The 17756-nt window shown below is 41.3% G+C and overlaps 1 protein-coding gene across 6 annotated transcripts in view; it reads right to left on the bottom strand.

The window, feature by feature from the left end:
- Nucleotides 1–10010, bottom strand: part of LOC149318693 (putative E3 ubiquitin-protein ligase HECTD2) — a 75465-nt gene extending 65455 nt beyond the window's left edge. For 2 of the 6 annotated variants that reach the window (XM_089510287.1, XM_089510286.1), the window contains exon 1: nt 8221–10010. In XM_089510287.1, coding sequence (XP_089366413.1) covers nt 8221–8264 — 44 coding nt within the window. In that variant the 5' untranslated portion in view covers nt 8265–10010. Of the gene's footprint in view, nt 1–7746; nt 8071–8202 lie in introns of those variants that run through there. The other 4 variants (XM_089510283.1, XM_089510282.1, XM_089510288.1 and 1 more) reach the window with 3 other exon arrangements.
- Nucleotides 10011–17756: the final 7746 nt, after the last annotated feature.

Genomic DNA, 17756 nt, shown 5'->3' on the forward strand with positions numbered 1-17756 from the left:
TGCACTCTGAATTCATTGCCTCTGAAGTAAACAAAACAATGTTGGAAAATGAAATGCAGTGGGTACAGCCGAGTACACAGAATGCATGGTACATTTCTGATAATGAAAGCTAGCTTCTATAAAACAGTATGCATTAATTGGAGCTGAAATTGCTGTTAGCTAGAGTGTACAAGCAAAGGAGTTAGGGACAAGTACTAACATCATTGCATTTTCATATATCCTCTTTCAAAACAGTTTTGAAGTATGTAAGGTACCAGCACACCTGTGGCTAGGTGCTGAACACTGGGAGATTGTTAAATGACATGAACATATTAACAGGACTCAATCCCATGAACCTCTTTCATGAAGTTAGTATCTGTTGCTCCTGGTGCAGTGCAAATTTTATGGCAATTTTACAACTGCACCCTATCCAAGGAGGCAGTCATATGTAAGTCTGTATAGGAGCTGCTCACAGTTAAAACAGCTCCCATCCACTTGGAGAACCTTTATACAGAGATGCACAACATAAAATCTCCCCAAGGTCTCAAGTGTCCTGACCCCAGCTGCTAACAGTGGCACTGATCCCCATTTCCTCTTGATTTTATACAGATCACACTTTTCCAACTGCTGCCAGTGTTAAAGAAAATATGTGGGTTTTGTTGTTTTTTTAAATCAGGATTTGGGGAAAAGGGGATAGAAAAATGGCTCCCCATCCCCTTTCAGAGGCATGTCTTTACAGAACACTTTTTTTCTTGCTGTAAAGAACAATCTACGTCAGATTCAGGATTATATCTGTACCTAATTTGGGAGTATATTTGGTGGACCAGAAAGGCTGTACTTCTCCAGATAAATCCACCTTGAATTCCATTGTGGGAGAAAGGCAAGGTATAAATCTTTGACATAAATAAATAAAACACTTTATAGACCACCTCACCTTCCCCTACTCCCGGAACACAGACGCCAAATAGCTGGCGGTGTCTTCCACAGTGACTGTGAGATGGAGAGAGGGCTTCTGAGCTTGGAATCCCTATTCCTGAGCTCACCATAGACGCCATTTGAGACTATATAGGACTACGGCCTACTCCAAAATCTATTGGGTTAAATCAGACCCAGTGTAATAGTTCCTTTTACTTTTCATGCTTTAATATGTTTTATCAGCATTGACATTTATTACTAAAATATCATTGTGTTCCTGTATCTCCATCTGTTCCTTCCAGACACAATGAAGCACTTCTCTTACATGGTCCTATATTTACACATATTCTCATTACCTCTTTTGCTAACTCTTTAACTCTTTAAACCATGCAGGTAAATAAATATATTATAGATGAACATTTTGTTAGGTTTCTATTAAAACACATAAATTGGCTGTCAACCTACTAACAGATATCTATCTATAAAACTACCTGTAACTGGCTTCAGTTTTAAATAAATTTCCAGCTTTAAATAAAATCAATTCCTGTTTAAAATGAACATTCACATCCTTCCATAATTCAATACTAGCTTCTTCCTGTTGCAAGTACAATAAATATTATGTGGAAGATCTGCAATTACATTTCTGACTTTTAAAAAAAAAAAAAAAAAGAATGCTAAATGCAGTGGGACCTCAGTATCTGCTGGGGTTTGGTCCAGGATCACTGTGGATATAAAAGCCATGTGTGCTCAAATTACATTACATATAATGGCACAGTGAAATGGTATACATTATATAAAGTGGCAAAATCTATGCTTGCTTTTGGGTTTTTTTTTTTTTATGTGTGTGAATATTTGTGAACTGTGGTTGGCTGAATCCTTGGATACAGAATCTGTGGATATGGAGCGCTGACTGCATAATTACAGAGATCTTGATTTTGTTTTCATTTCACAGCTCTCCATTATCTTATCTAATTTAACACTCAAAATTATATCATGATCACATTTCTAAAAATTCTATTTCTTATGTAAATTTTTAAAAGAGATTTAGCACACAATGTGTCCCATATACAAGTCCAAAATATTTATCTTTGATACTTCTTCAGAGGGCACAGCTATATTGTTTCACACATCACTTGGAAGTTTATGACAAGTGTCACAACTTTATATTTCTGTATCCTGTTTAATTCTGATCTAGCTCCTACAGCTACCATATATACTTGACTATAAATCCACCTCATATATAAGTCGAGGGCAGGTTTGGGGTCCAAAATACTGGATTTTGATATGACCCGTGGATAAGTTGAGAGTGAAATTTAGGATCATGTAAGACAGGATCTAGAGGATCTAAAGGAAAACAATGCCAAGGAACTTAGAAAATTCCAGCAGGCATAACTGTGTTCACACTAAAGGATGGATGCCAATTTTAGGGAACGTTTGGCAACTTACTCAATATGAATGAACAAAAGGTTTTCACTAAATGATGAAGAGTTAACATTTTCACAAATATGAATGATTACAATTTTCTCCCTTTGTCTACATTTGTGAATTTTGAAAGCGAAAGATTTCAAAATGAAGATTTGCCTAGAAGTGAAAAGATGCTCAGGAATAGCTGAAAGGCTGATTAATGTTTCTCACCCCCTGCTGCTTTTTTCCTCCAGATGGCAAACTGAACTTTCTACTAGCAGCAAAAAACCCACAACAAATGACAGGAAGTAAAATGGAACTTGTTGCTGTCATTCAACAGCAAGCACCAATAAAAGACAGACTTTAAATTGTTCCTCACCTGACCTTACTGTTAATTAAGATCTTAGGAAATGGGTTTACTCTAGTACTATCACTGTGCTCACTTAGATGTGACAAATGCACAGTTCTATTCAAATTGTTGCAAAGATCTAAATGCCCTTTCCTCTGCTAGGACATCTAATAGGACATTTACAGCAATAAAGTACAATATTTTGCCACTGATGACTGATTTTGTTCCCTTACCTAACACATATCTTGTGGACATATGTGCTACATAAAATTCACTTGTTGGATGTCAAGACACAGTTAGTGAGTGCCTCTGCTTTGTTCACTTTTCTAATTTTAAGAAGTTTTTGTTCTAGTCATTTATAGAATGTTTTACATGCTGAGCACTCCTCCCACTGCCCTCTTCAAGTGTGGGAGCATGTTCATTTAGCCTTTAACAAAAACAAGTGGTGCACAACAGCAAGCCTTTCCTTCTACAACAATATTCCCAGTATTTCACTGCCCTTTTTCTTTTTGTGTATGCTCAATTCAAGTTTTTGAAGGCTAATACATTCTGTACTCCTTGGAAATGTTTTAACTGACTCGCAAGCAGGAGGAACCTCATTCAATCTGTCTGTGATACAGTATAATTAACCAGGTTACTGTACATTAAATTTGACATAGATGGCATTTAACTGACATAAGATTGCTTAGAGCAATGAGGTAGACTAGAATGTGCTGAGGCATATTCCAAACCCATTTATCCTTCTGTTTAGGACAGAAATAATATGGCCCTCCAAAAGTTGCTGATCTGGAACTCCCAGCATCTCTTACCTTTGGCTGTGCTGGATTGCTGGGAACTGCAGTCCAACAATATTTGGAAAGTGATATGATTGCTGGCCCTGATTTGCAGCATTCCAAGGCTTGCCATCTTTCTATTAACATCATTATTAGCTTATAGCAGACAGTTGTAGTATCTTATCCTTTGCTTTCCTGGTGACTTGGAAAAATATGATTCTACAAAACTGCCAAATCAACTAGCTATTAAACTATGGAAGAAACAATGGCTAGAAATTAACATTAAATGAGAATTTTTATACACTGGGGATTAATATACCCCAACTGGAAATATATGCCATTAATATTTACATATATGTTCTACTCACATGATAAGTAGATGAAAATATAACCACTGCCCCAGGAGTTGGTACGCCTTCAAAATACTCCTTATAACGTCTGTTACTTTGAACTTCAGTAGAGTTGTACTGAATATGTGCACTGAAGATGGACTTTCATTCTACCAAGCTAGTATGTGGCCTTAGGACAGAAATCTTGGACTATTTAATCCTTCTGAGCAAGACTGGCCACTAAACAAGTTGCCTTGGATTTTCATTCCTGCCTCAACTGAACCTGTCATAGTCTGGCCTGCTGCGCAGAAAACCATCACTTTGACTCACAGCTTGGAGCAGTTTTAATATGCACTTTAAAATCCAGGCCTCACCTCCAAGCTGTGGCCATGCTGAGAGATCTCTGGGCAGGCTGAATGGTTGTCTGTTGTTTCAAAAACAAAGCTGTTTGAAAACAGAGATGTTCCCTTCCTACTTCCTCTGAGAATGAATCATATGAGAAAGGAAAAAGACAGGAACCAACACTGCTCATTCCGCCTCCTGGCATGCTTTTACCCCACTTAATCAGACATCAATGCTCATATATTTAGAAGTCACACATACTGAAGCTGCTTTCACTGTGCCTTATGGAACTGAGATCTGTTGTTCTCCAGATCTTCAGCTATTATAGCTAGCAAAAATCTCTTGTCTATTAATGGTTGATGCCATTAAATAGGTATGTTATGTCAAGATAATAACTCCAAATATCTCTTAAAGGAACAAAGCAGCACATAACTTTGGTCAATTTTTCAGTATGTTTGTCTGGCTTTCATAAAGCATCATGGGTGACTCTGCTACATATATATATATATTTTCACAAGGTGGTAGTTGACCCAAGCTTATCATTTAATAACCATAACAAGATTCCTGGGTGATTTGGGACAGCTGGACGATACAAAAACTGCTTTCTCCTTCATTATAACTTCAGGGAAAGACAGAACCTTTTCCCTCATTCCATTCAGAGAGGGATGTTTAAATATTTAAGATTTAATTTAAGATTATTTGAAGATACAGGTTTTTATGTGCCATAAATGGTATGGCATGGCACATAATCAAAAAAAAAAAAAAAGAGAGAGAGAGAGAGAGATCAATCTAGCCTTTTCCAGACATGCTATTCTTCAGTGCCAGGGACAACCCTCTCTTCCCCCAAACCATTCAAAATGACACTGATAATGAGCAGTATTTCCAGGAGGCAGGGCCTTCTTGTTCTATACAGCTCTGTACTCCTTCCTGTTAAAGTAATAACATAAATAAAGCCAGAAAGTAAATGGCTTAAAGTTAAGTTAAAACTGATGTGGAATATGATTAACCAGTTCTTGACTGCATCACATAAGGTATATCTAATCTTATAAAATGTATCTAGAGGTACTTGCTATGGAGTAAAGTCTATTGAATGCAGTAGGTTATACTTCTGAATAAATATGCATATGATCAAGTTATAGCACATGCAACATATGTATTTATCTGCAAAGATGGTGGGAATCACTGAATGCTTTAAACTTCAAGTAAAGAGGGTCCCCATAAAACCGTCAGAATCACTTAGATGTTAGAATTACAATTTCCTATAAGACTTCCTTATATGTGGGTTTAAAAACACATATAGTTTTATATTATATGGAGGTATGAAAAATTGCTTAATTCCCTGTTGTAATAACAGCAATTTAATTTTCATTTACATCAATGGTTGTTGTTTTTAATGTATTGATACCTATCAGAATTCAACTATAAAAAAGAAAGCAGTTCTGGCAGCCAGACATAAGCAATCTGTCTTAGTTTAGTTCTTTTGGGAGCACAGCCAATAATCCTGGTCTATTTTTGGTTGATATTAGTAAATACATATGCCAAGTCAATACATCATTGGGTTACAGTACTTCACTGACATGTTCGTAACCTCTGAGGGTGTAAGAAAAACCAATATGGATGTTACTGCTAGGCAGATATAGTCCTGGCCCTAGCCATCTGCCAGTGAAGAAGCCACTGCAGGGAGCTTGCTCTCCTCTTCCCTGGCAGAGATACAGTTATTTGTGTAAAGTCTATGGAAATTTGTATGTCTTAAATGTTTGTGTAGCTTTTAAGATTCAATAAAAAAGAAAAGAAAAATGTCCCCCTTGCCATGATGTCTTGCAGGGAATGTACCTAGGGCTCCCTAAGCCTGGAGGCTGATGGATGGAGGAGGTCAAAATGCCTCCCTTGCCATGATGTCTTGGACAGGATGTACCTAGTGCTCCCTAAATCTGATGGCTGATGGATGGATGAAGTCAAGATGTCCCCCTTGCTATGATGTCTTGGACAGGATGCACATATTGCACCCTAAGTCTGATGGCTGATGGATGGAGGATGTCAAAATGTGTTTCTTTTGAGTTCTCCAGTTCCAAGGCAACCGTCAGTTGGATCTGAATATAATCATCACATACACCACAACCAACTAGTACATTACAACCCCCACCCTTATATCCCTATAAGTGTAACATACAATTCTTGATAGCATTACCTCCTGCTCCTTCTAGGTTATATCTTCTATATCATCCCACTCTGTTCCTCTTCCTTTTAAACTCCTTCTTCTCCAGTCCTTCTTAGATTCCATCCTCTTCCCCCTCTTGCCTTTACTTTCTCTGTCTCCTCTTCTCAACATCCTTTCACTTCTACATACCTCTTACCCTCAATACACATTAATCTTATCCTCCATCTGCATACTTCACCTCTAACCCCCTTCCATACATCTCTCCCATCTCTTATCCCTTTGTAATGATATCAATAGCTCTCTCTTGTTAAAACTAACAAAATAACTTTACATTCATCTTCATCCATTTACTTACTACCCTATGACAGAAGATTCTACATTTGCAATTATTACATTCATATCTCTAACTAAGCTATATCTCTTACTAAAGTACTTCCTTTTTGTTTTATTTGTCCTCTCTCACCAACTATTGTCGAAATCCTTCTGTTACTAAAGCAGCCCATTGTTGTATCATATATAATTTCACACATTCCCAATCTTTCTCAAATATTTTGAAATTTCTATCAGATCTTAGTCTCGTTAGTCTGTCCATTTCAGCAATATCCTCTCCAGGCGCATCCTGTCCAAGACATCATGACAAGGGAGACATTTTGACCTCCATGTAATAGCCATCAGACTTAGGGGCCACTAGGTACATCCCCTGAAAGACACTATAAGGGGGACATTTTAACCTCCACCATCCATCAACCATGATATCTAAGGAGGACGAGGTGCATCCTGTCCACAACATCATGGCAAGGGGGACATTTTGACCTCCTCCATCTATCAGCCGACAGTTAGGGGACAGTAGGCGCATCCCATGCAAGACATTATGGTAAGGGGGAGATTTTGACCTCTTGCACCCATCAACCATGAGACTTAGCGAAAAGTAGGTGCATCTTGGCCAAGACATCATGTCAAGGTGGACATTTTGACCTCCTCCACCCATCAGCCATCAGGCATAGGAGGCACTAGGTACACCCCCTGCCAGACATCATAGCAAGGGGGACATTTTGACATCCATCTATTAGCCATCAGGGGCCACTAGGTACATCTCTCCCAAGACATTATGGTAATGGGGATGTTTTGACCTCCTCCATCCATCAACCATGAGACTGAGGGGACACTAGGTGCATCCCTGAAAGACATCATGGCAAGGAGGAGACCAACCTGACTCCATCCAGTGGACAAAAAAGGGGAACATTTTGACCTCCTCCATCCATCAGCCATCAGTTAGGGGCCACTAGCTGTATCCCCTGCAAGACATCATGGCAAGGGGGACAAATCATAGGTCTTTTGCTGCCCTGCAACCAAATTTTAGACACAACAAGCTTCTCTTATCAAAGCATCTGTGATCTTAGCAGAAGCACCTGTGAATGAATGGATGAATGAATGAAGGCATCATGAAGGTTCCTGAGCATCAGAGTCAAAGGAGCAGCAGCACAAGCTGGTACCTACCCCAGAAGCTCTCCTCGGTTCAATCAGATGGGGAGGCAGTTTCTGGATTTCTTCCTTCTCCTCCTCCTCCTCCTTTCCCCCTTCTTCCTTCCCTTCTTCCTCCTCCTCCTCCTTTCCTCCCTCTTCTTCTTCCTCCTCCTCCTCCTCCGCAGCAGCCACCCCCTCTTCCTCCTTCCCAGACGAAGGGGGACCCAACCCTTCCTCGTCCATTTTGCAACCCAGCAAGAACTGCTTCTCGCCCACGTCCGCTGGCAGGAGGAGATCCGAGGCTGCCTGCGAGGAAGGCTGCTGCTGGCTTGGCAGCACCGACATCGCTCTCTCTCTCTCTCTGTCGCTCCTCCCTCCTGCCACCCCCTGCCCTTCTTTCCCTTCCCTTCCCTTTCCCCTCCTCCCCAAATCCCAACAACACCCCCTTCTTTCCCCCTCCTCCCAAAAGACACACACCACCAATTTTACCTTAGGCAACCCCTTTACCTCAAAGGCCCCCATCCTCCTGCCAAGAGACACAATGGCTGCATCCACACTGGAGGGATAACCTGTTTTGGCACCGCTTTAAATATGTCTGGAGGAAACAAAACATATGTAGGGAGGTGACCACATTTTAAAAAAAATAACAACAACTAAATACACTCATAATAATATAAAATGGATGGTTCTTGGGAGTGCTCCAAATGGAGGACTTTTTTTTAGGAATTCCTTTACAAGGAGGAAATGGAGGGCTGTGTCCTGGAAAAGGAGGACGCTTGGTCAGTCTTTCCTTAACACACACACACAGACCCAGCCTTGCCTCACTTCCAAGCCCCATGGAGGCATTTCATCCTCCTTTGTTGCTTCCCTCCTTCCAGACTTTTCCTTTATTCTCACTTCAAACCCCAGGGAGCCCCTTTTCTCTTCCTTTCCCCCCTTTTTTCTTCCCTCCTTCCAGACTTTTTCTGTATCCTCTCAGCCAAGCCTTGCCTCACTTCAAAACCTACAGAACCCCTTTTCTCCTCCTCTTTTCTTTCCTCCTTCCAGACTTTTCCTGAATCCCCAGCCAACTCTTGCCTCAATTCAAGCCCCAGCCTTTTTACTCCTCCATTTTCCTTCCCTCCTTCCAGACTTTTCCTGTACCCCATCAACCAAATCTTGCCTCAGTTCAAACCCCACAGAACCCCTTTCTGTCCCCCCCCCCTTTCCTTCTCTCCTTCCAGACTTTTCCTTTATTCTCACGTCAAACCCCAGGGAACCCTTTTCCTCTTCCTTTTTTCCCTTCCAGACTTTTCTTGTACCTCCTCAGCCAACCCTCAAGCCCCCGGGAACCCCATTCCTTCTCCTTTCCCCTTTTTTCTTCCTTCTTTACAGACCTTTCCTGTATCTTCACTTCAAGCCCCAGGGGGCCCTTCTCCTTTTTCCATTCTCACTTCAAGCCCCACAGAACCCATTTCCTCCTCCTTCCCCCCCCCCCTTTTCCTTCCTTCCGTCCAGACTTTGCCTGTATCCTCATTTCAAGCCCCATAGAACCCTTTTCGTCCTTTTCCTTCCTTCCTTTATTCTCACTTCAAGTTACTGGGACCCCATTCCTTCTTCCTTCCCTCCAGACTTTTCCTGTATCCTCACTTCAAGCCCCAGGGAGCCATTTTGCTCCTTTTTCCTTCCTCCCTTTTCTTTTATCCTCACTTCAAGCCCCACATAATCCTTCCTTCCTTCCTGACTTTTCCTGTATCCTCACTTCAAGCCCCTAGAACCCTTTTCCTTCTTTTTCCTTACTTCCTTCCATACTTTTCCTGTATCCTCACTTCAAGCCCCAGAGAACTCCTTCCTTCCTCCCTTCACTTTTCCTGTATCTCACTTCAAGCCCCACAGAACCCCTTCCTTTCTTCCTTTTCCTGTATCTTCACTTCAAGCCCCAGGGAGCCCTTTTCCCTCATTTCCCTTCCTTCCAGACTTTTCCTGTATCCTAATTTCAAACCCCATAGAGCCCTTTTCCTATTTTCCCTTTCCTTCCTTCCTTCCTTCCTTCCTTCCTTCCTTCCTTCCCACTTCAAACCCCAGGGATCCCTTTCCCCCCTTCCAGACTTTCCCTGTATCCTCCTCAGCCAAGCGGGGAGAAGAAGATGCCAGCCTCCTCCCTCCCTCCCTTTCCTATTTCGCTCTTCCCCTTGGCGAGGGCTACACTTGTGTGCTTTTTGAGTCACAAGAATAACGAGGCCGACCCGTTGAAACCACCCCCGGAATAAGCGGAGGCGGCCTTATCCCAGTCCCTCCATCCCTCCCTCTTCGTCGCCATCAAGACGCCCCCGGCAGGAAGGAGACAAAAGACACCAGACGCTTATAATTTTAATGGAAAAGCAGGCGGGGGTTGTCAGACGGACACTTCTGCTCTCTCTCTTAGGCTGCATCCACACTAAGCTTTAACTATTTTCTGGCTCAAGGCTATGGAATTCTGGGAGTTGGAGTTTGTATTCCATAGCCTTGAGCCAGTGCAGTTAAAGCGGTACCAAACTGGGTTATTTCCCCAGTGTGGATGCAGCCTTAAACTGCCTCAGGATGGGTTCCCCCCTCCTTTTTCTAAGCGCCCTCAATGTCGCTGCGCCTCCTAGAGGCCGGGGCACAAGAAAGCGCGCCCGCCATTTTCTTTATTAGGAGGCTTGGCTGAGATAGAGGGCGGCTACGAAAAGTCCGTAGCGTCAGAGAAAGGAAGCTGCTGCTGCAATTTGGCACGGAGAGCCGCTCCCGCTCCCGGCGCTTCAGAGAGATTCTCCATTGCTGACGTAACTGTTACGTCACTCGCGCCTCACTAGAGGAGTTTTTGAGGCCATTCCTCACAGCTTAGATTGAGTGTAGTCTCCACACTGGAGCATTAAAGCACCTTGACACCAACACTTCGACGGCCATGACTCTGGTCCCAAACACACTGCAGAAATAATCCAGTTTGATACCGCTTTAACTGCCCCTGGCGCTGCTAGGGAATTCTGGGAACTGTAGTTTTGTGAGAGATTTAACCTCTGTCAAAGAGAGCTCTGGTGCCACAATAAACTACAATAGCCCAGGATTCCCAGGGCGGTTAAAGCGGTGTCAAACTGGATTATTTCTGGTCCCAAACACAGTGTTTGGGGACAGAACAACAACAACAACAAAGCATATAGGGCTGCCTAATGTATGCCTTAATACCCTAAAGGCACCAGATCTCTCTAACCTTAGAAATTAAGTAGGGTTAGACCTGGTTAGTACTTGGCAGAAACTTTGTCAAATTGTCAACACTTATCAAAAATATACTTAGACAAACCTTCCCTGGTTAAGAACAATTATTTCGCTCACTCCATTTGTACTGAGCACCCTTGGTATGCACTGATGTTTGGTTCCAGGACTCCCCATGGATACCAAAAGCTCAAGACCCATTATATACAATGGCACAGTCAAATAGTATCCCTTATATAAAATGGCAAAATCAAGATTTGCTTCTTGGAATGTATATATTTTAAAAATATTTTCAAGCTGTGGATGTTTGAATCCGTGGATAAAGAATTTGCGGATATGGAGGGCCAACTGTAATTATTAATTTACAACCCTATCTCAATGCACTACTAGATGAATAACTTCCTCTTCATATGTTTACCTGTCTCTCATCTTTGTCCTTACTCTTTATGACTATAACCATCAAGGAGACTATCTTGTCATCTCATCACCACTTCTATGTGTTTTGCATTTCTATTTCATATTTTGCACACAGATCCAACCACTGCTATATATGTCTGTTCAAAGAGGCTTCACTCCATGCATTTGATAAAGTGGACTCGGGTCCACAAAAACTTACGCTAGAAATTTATTTTTTCTTAATAAGTCTAAAAGATGCTACAGGATTCCCTTATATCTTTTTAAACAGGGAGGTGCTTCTCTCTGAGCTTGAGTTTAAAAGATCTATAGAGTTTCTTATCTCCTGCTCCCCATTGGCTTAGCTGCAGGTCCTTTCTGTCTCCTATTTCTCATTTTGTTTTCTCAAAAGCCATTTCATGACAATTAATGTGCGCAAAACTGTATGTGAGTTTTGCCTTAGGTCTTGAAACTTTGGACTTTCATTCTTTACCACAGAGGGCTGGATGTTTTCCCCCTAGTCTTGTCCAAAACAGCTAATAAACTGATCCCAAATTCTAAACTTGTATGCATTCCTTGCCTAAGAAAATCCCATGAAGTTCCCGTGAGAAGAGGTTGCCACCTCCTGGTTAGGAATTACTTCTGTTGCATCCCAGACAACTATAATATTTATTCTTGAACATTTTAGAAAAGGTGATGTTAGACAAGTGGTTCAAGCATATAACTAGCATTTTAGGTAACCTTCCTGTTTTATTTTTTTTTCTTTCTTGCTGTTAAGAGGACAACCATAACTAAGGGCTTGTATCTCTCATACTAAATAAATTCCAGTATTTTCAGCTGGTGATAGAAAAAACATATTTTACATGTTCATACAGAGGTACTGAGCAGTGCAATCTTACCAATTTTACTTAGAATAAGTCCCATTGAACTCAGTAAGTTTAACTGCATGTTCATTCTCCAGAGAATTGTGGTCCGAGACTATTTCAAAGTACATTTGTTTGACAGCAGTTCCCATTGACATAGAGGAATATGAAAAAGATTAGCCAGTAACAGGAATAATTTGCATGTTTACCCAGAAACAGGTGCCAATGTGTTCAGGGGAGCTCACACTCAGGTAAGGTTGCCCAGGCTTGCAGCCTTTGTATGAAACCAAATTGATTTGAGAATTCTTTCTTTCAGAGTCTCTAAGGCTGTCAAATTATTATATCCTTCCTATTCAGACTGAGTTAAGAAGCTCTATTTACAATAACCTTTCAGATGACCAATGCCTATTCTTATTATTGACGCCACTTCGATCTTGCCCGGGTTTGAGGTATCTCAACTGTTGTATATCATGTGTCAATCGCACTCAAGTTTCTCTGGGTCTGAATAGGACTTCTAAAAATTCTAGTTATTTAAAATTTATAAAATAAGATGAATGCTTCACCCTACCTGTCATCCCAATTTTGTTCTATAAATAGGATGTCAGCTCCCTCCCCTGCTGAGTCTATTTTTCCAAGAATCAAGTGGTTTATTTATGTAGATCTCATTATTATTGGAGTAGCTCTAAGCATACTAAGGCATCACAAATGAAGATCAAAATGCTGAATTTCAATTTCTGACGGATTATCCTCAGTCAGTCAAGAATATTGGAGGACAGGCACTGAGCAGACAATCACGATATTGTAGTAGTGAATTTTCTTCCCATAGTACTACTGCAAGTGATACTGGAATGTTTTTTTTTTTTTAATTTTGTGGTGAGGGTTTGGACTGTAATTACTCTGCTTCATTCACAGAATTTTACAAGGAGTCCTGACATCAACTTACACTTGCATTACTCCTGTATTCTTTCACATCTTCTCCCACTCCCCTTCTCACATACACATACAGACACAAACACATCTGTTAAAGAAAAGATAAAATAGCTGTATAATGTCTTTGGACTGGTAGTGTTTGAAGCTGTAAGCATAGAAGCATCTTTCTAATCAGAGCATAATTACATTCGAGGGGGGGGTTCCAAACAGGGGGCTGCTTATAGACACAATAACAGGCATAATGCATTCATTCTGTTTTTCTGTGCAACAGATACTCCATGATAACAGAGAGAGAAAATGCAAGTTGGTGGAAGTAATGAATGGAGGATGTTGCTGACCTATAAAAATCAGGTAAAGAACAAGGGAGACAACATGAAAAAAGCTTTGTCTGGAACTATTGGGAGACAAAACAGGGACAGCATATATTCCTGTTGGGGTAAAAGACATGATGGAAAAAGAGATAATGAAAAATTATGTGCTTCTCTTTGTCTACTTCTCTTTCACTCCTGCTCCCACATCTGTCCCAGTTAACCTCCATTCTGAATCCTTACTATAACACTTTAGTCAGCTTTCATCTCTTATCTTGCTACAGAATCCCTTCTGCTACAGAATCCCTTAGGGTTGGTGCCACCAAGGTCCAAAACACACTGCAGAAATAATCCAGTTTGAGACTGCTTTAACTGCCCTGGCTCAGTGTTAGGGAATCCTGGGAATTGTAGTTTATTGTGGCACCAGAGTTCTCTGACAGAGGCTGCATTCCCACTAGCTCATTTGCCCTGGGTAGATCCAGTCCGGATTCGCTGAGGCAGTACCGAATCTCCCTGAAAAGATGTTCCCACTACCCTTTACCTTGATTGATGTAATTTGCCTCTCTGAAGTTCACATTTGCAATACCGCATTAAAATGGAGCCTCCTTTGTTGTCAATCAAATTCACTTCCGCTTTCATCAAAGGTCGTGTCCTACAACCATTGGGCAATGGAATGGGTGATTTCCCCCCTCTTAAAAAAAACTGGTGGCAGTGTTCGCATATTCTTTCAACTTGTGTGTTTATGTGCATGTGTTGTGTGCCTTCAGGTCATTTCAGATTCCCTCCCCCTGGCATCCTCTGCTTTCCCTCCATTTCCCATCCCAGAATGCAATCTCTCCTTCTCTCCTCCTTTGCATCCTCTTGCTTTCCCTCCGTTTCCCACACATATGTAGCACAAGCATTCATACATTGTATCAATTTGCCAGATTGAAAGGGAAACATATGTAGCACAAGCATTGGCATATTCTGTCTCTCACACACACAAAAAATAATTTTAAAAAAATGCCACTTGCAAAGTGAGGTGCCATGCCGACAGCAAGCAAACGAAAGGGAAATGTAGCACAAGCATACACATTCTATCAATATATATCAACTTGTAGCACAAGCATTTGCATAATCTGTCAGAAATAAAAATTACAAGAGAGAGAGAGAGAGAGAGAGAGAGAGAGAGAGAGAGAGAGAGCTGCCTGCGAGAGGAGAGGCATGTTCTGCCCTCTGCCCCCTCTGCCCTAAATCCCTCCCTTGAACTTGACCCGATCACGTTTGCCAGCAGCAGGGAAGAAACGGGTTTTCCAAAAAGAAACAGGAAATAATCCACTTTCAGAAAATCCGCTCTAAGGGGGATTTGCTCTGGATTAGGTGGGAAAGACCCTGATCCTGATGTGTTAAAACCAGTGCCAATGGGAACTTCCCACTTTTAATCCAAGTTACAATTTGGTACAAAAGGTAGTTTGAATGGCCCCAGAGATGGCTAAATGTCTCACAAAACTACAATTCCCGAGCACTGAGGCCGGGCAATTAAAGCAGTTTCAAACAGGATTATTTCTTCAGTGTGTTTTGGACCCTAGTGCAGTAACTAATGGTATCACCTTGAACTGACCTCCTCCCATGCCATGCCATGCCACGCCACGCCATATAGAATCCTTACTAATGCTTTTTTTGTACTTACGTTACACATAAATCATAATTCCTGTATATCAATGAATGTAATGGTAATAGTTGTGACATAAACAACTAGCAAAATTAAAATTATACTTTTAAAATTACAACATTGTATACAAAGCCTAAATGTATAAATGCATAGGTTCATGTGGTTAAAATGAAAATCTGGTAAAATGTATTGTTTTAAAAGAAAAAAAAAATAAAGGAATATTTTTTAAAAAATTAAAAATTTTGAAAATTCTGAAATTTAAAATTTTATTTTTGGGGAAAAAACTGTGGCCCCTCCTTTCTTCTGTCACTGAACCCCACCCCACTCACCCCATCTCTTACAACATTTTAAATGGAAACAGGTGAATGCCACAGCCCATTTCTGCCAAAATGCATATGTCTGAGAAGCAGTGGTGTCACCTTCCTTAGGGTGTCACCTAGTGCGATCTGAACCCCCCTTCTAACAATGCCACTCTTCCTTCCCTCTCTCCCTTTCTTTCTTCTTATTCTTCTCCTCAGTCCTTCACTTGCCATTCCTACAACTCTTGCTCCCCATCTCCCTTCTTGTCTCTTCTCAGCACTGAAGTAGGAGATGCCTGCAGAAAATGAAGTGTCATACGTCCCACCCACCCTATTTGCTTCTTGTCAAATAGAGTTCTCCTTCTACCAGGCATAACTGATAAATGAAGCCACCTTCTTTGGAGGACCACACCAACCCATCTCCCTCCCGCTTGAATATGCCCCCAAATGGGGGGAAACCTACAATGCTGCTGCTGAACCACCCACCCTTCCCCCTCCTGCTTGAATTGCCAAACCTGATGCCCACAAATGGGGGGAAACATACACCACCCACCCCTTCCCAAATGGGGGGGAAACCTAAATGCTCTGTTAACCTGATTAACTGATGGCTAATCAGGTTAAACGTAAACTTAAATTTAACTTATAACACATGAAAAAAAGGTCAGTTGTCACATCATGCAGGAAAAGACTGCAGCACTGGTTTTGACAGATACACAGGCGCTTAAGCTAAAGGGAATTCAGACGCATAAACGATGAATAGACTAAGTGTCTGTTGTAAGACATTTAAAAATAAAAAAAATAACTTACCTCTCTTATCGCAAGACCTCTGCAGACAAAGAGCGAGGGAAGCAAGATGGCGACGGCCACGACGGATGGGGACAAGAAAGGGCGACTCCCCCGAGCCAGCCCATCGCGCTCCGCTCCTCCCATCCAGCTAGCCCGATTTCTGAGGCTGATCGTTCCTATTTAAATAACCTGATTCCTATCTCGGATCAAGGAAAAAATGTTGGTTCGACCCTTCTATTTTTTTAACACGGGTTATACGCCTTTAACACGGATCAAATTAAAATCAGATTGACGATTCGCATTTTAGTGGGAACGATTGCGGGTTGCTCTAGAACTGTTCTAGAGTTAATTCGGTTTCTAATAGGAACGATGTATCTTGGATTCGATTTGTAGCATGGAATATAAGCCAATGAGAACACCCCCTTAGAGAGACAAAATGGTGCAGCACTCTTAGGGCTTCAAGAACATAAAGTTCAGATACATGCTCAGCCAGGGAGATCAGCATGGATGACCTTGACTAATTCACACTCCCTCAGTCTTAGAGGAAGGGAATAGAAAACCTTCTCTGAATAAATCTTTCCAAGAAAATTCTAGAATAGGGTTACCAGAAGTTGAAGTTGACATGAAGGCACCTAGCAACAACAAAGAGATGCTAGGGAAAGTAGTAGTCCATGGGCCAGTTCCAGTCCACAAGCCATCAGCTGCTGATCCCATGCGAGTTTCCAAGAGACAGTTGTAACCAATGGGCACACTGCAGAAGGAAATCTGTAGGTCTGCCAGATCAGATAGCTTAAACATTGTTCTAAATCAGCCTTCCTACAATGCACTTTCCAAGATCTCATAATCTGCAGCCACCCCGTTCAGTTGTCATGCTGGATGGGAATCATGGGATTTGTAGTTCAGTATCTAGAGTATCTGAGTTGGGGAAGGCTCTGTGAAGATAGAAACTGAGGACAAACAATGAGAGAGAAAAGAGGTTTTGTCCTCAGATCCAGTTTGGGAGTTATACAGAATGATGAAGGATGGAGACCAGATGGAGACCACAAGCCTAAGATGCTACAGTGAGAAAACACTTCTCTAGACATTTGTAGGTCCTCCAGAATAATTCTGTGGTCATATGCTGGCAGATGTTGACTACAAAGTTTTGCAGGAAGATGTAGAGATTCCTCTTAACGACTGCGCAAACCAAGCTATCCATTCATTCCTTCATTTCTCTGTACCATTTTTAGTTTTCTAAAAGTCTCTCTCTCTCTCTCTCTCTCTCTCTCTCTCTCTATATATATATATATATATATATATTCCTTATATATCAATTATGAAATTATATTGGGATGTTGATTTTTTTTTTTTAAAAAATGTCCTATATATAGTTTGCAACATAGAGATGTGTTCCCAGAGAGGTGTTCTCTCAGGTAAAAAAAGTGTTTTTTATTTGCAGTTTTTCCACTTTCACAGGGGTCCTGTGCCCCTAACCCCAATGAATTTGGTGGGGCCACTGTATTTGGAACAGATTCAGTTTCCTTTAGGAAGCTAACATCTTCCTCTTAGTTAATACAGTTAATACAGTTGTCCTTCCTTTTTTGTGAATGTGGAGTCTTGCTCT

Source organism: Sceloporus occidentalis, unplaced genomic scaffold (assembly GCF_023333645.1).
Source record: "Sceloporus occidentalis isolate IW3139 unplaced genomic scaffold, rSceOcc1.0.p SCAF_2, whole genome shotgun sequence".
Classification (NCBI taxonomy): Eukaryota; Metazoa; Chordata; class Lepidosauria; order Squamata; family Phrynosomatidae; genus Sceloporus; species Sceloporus occidentalis.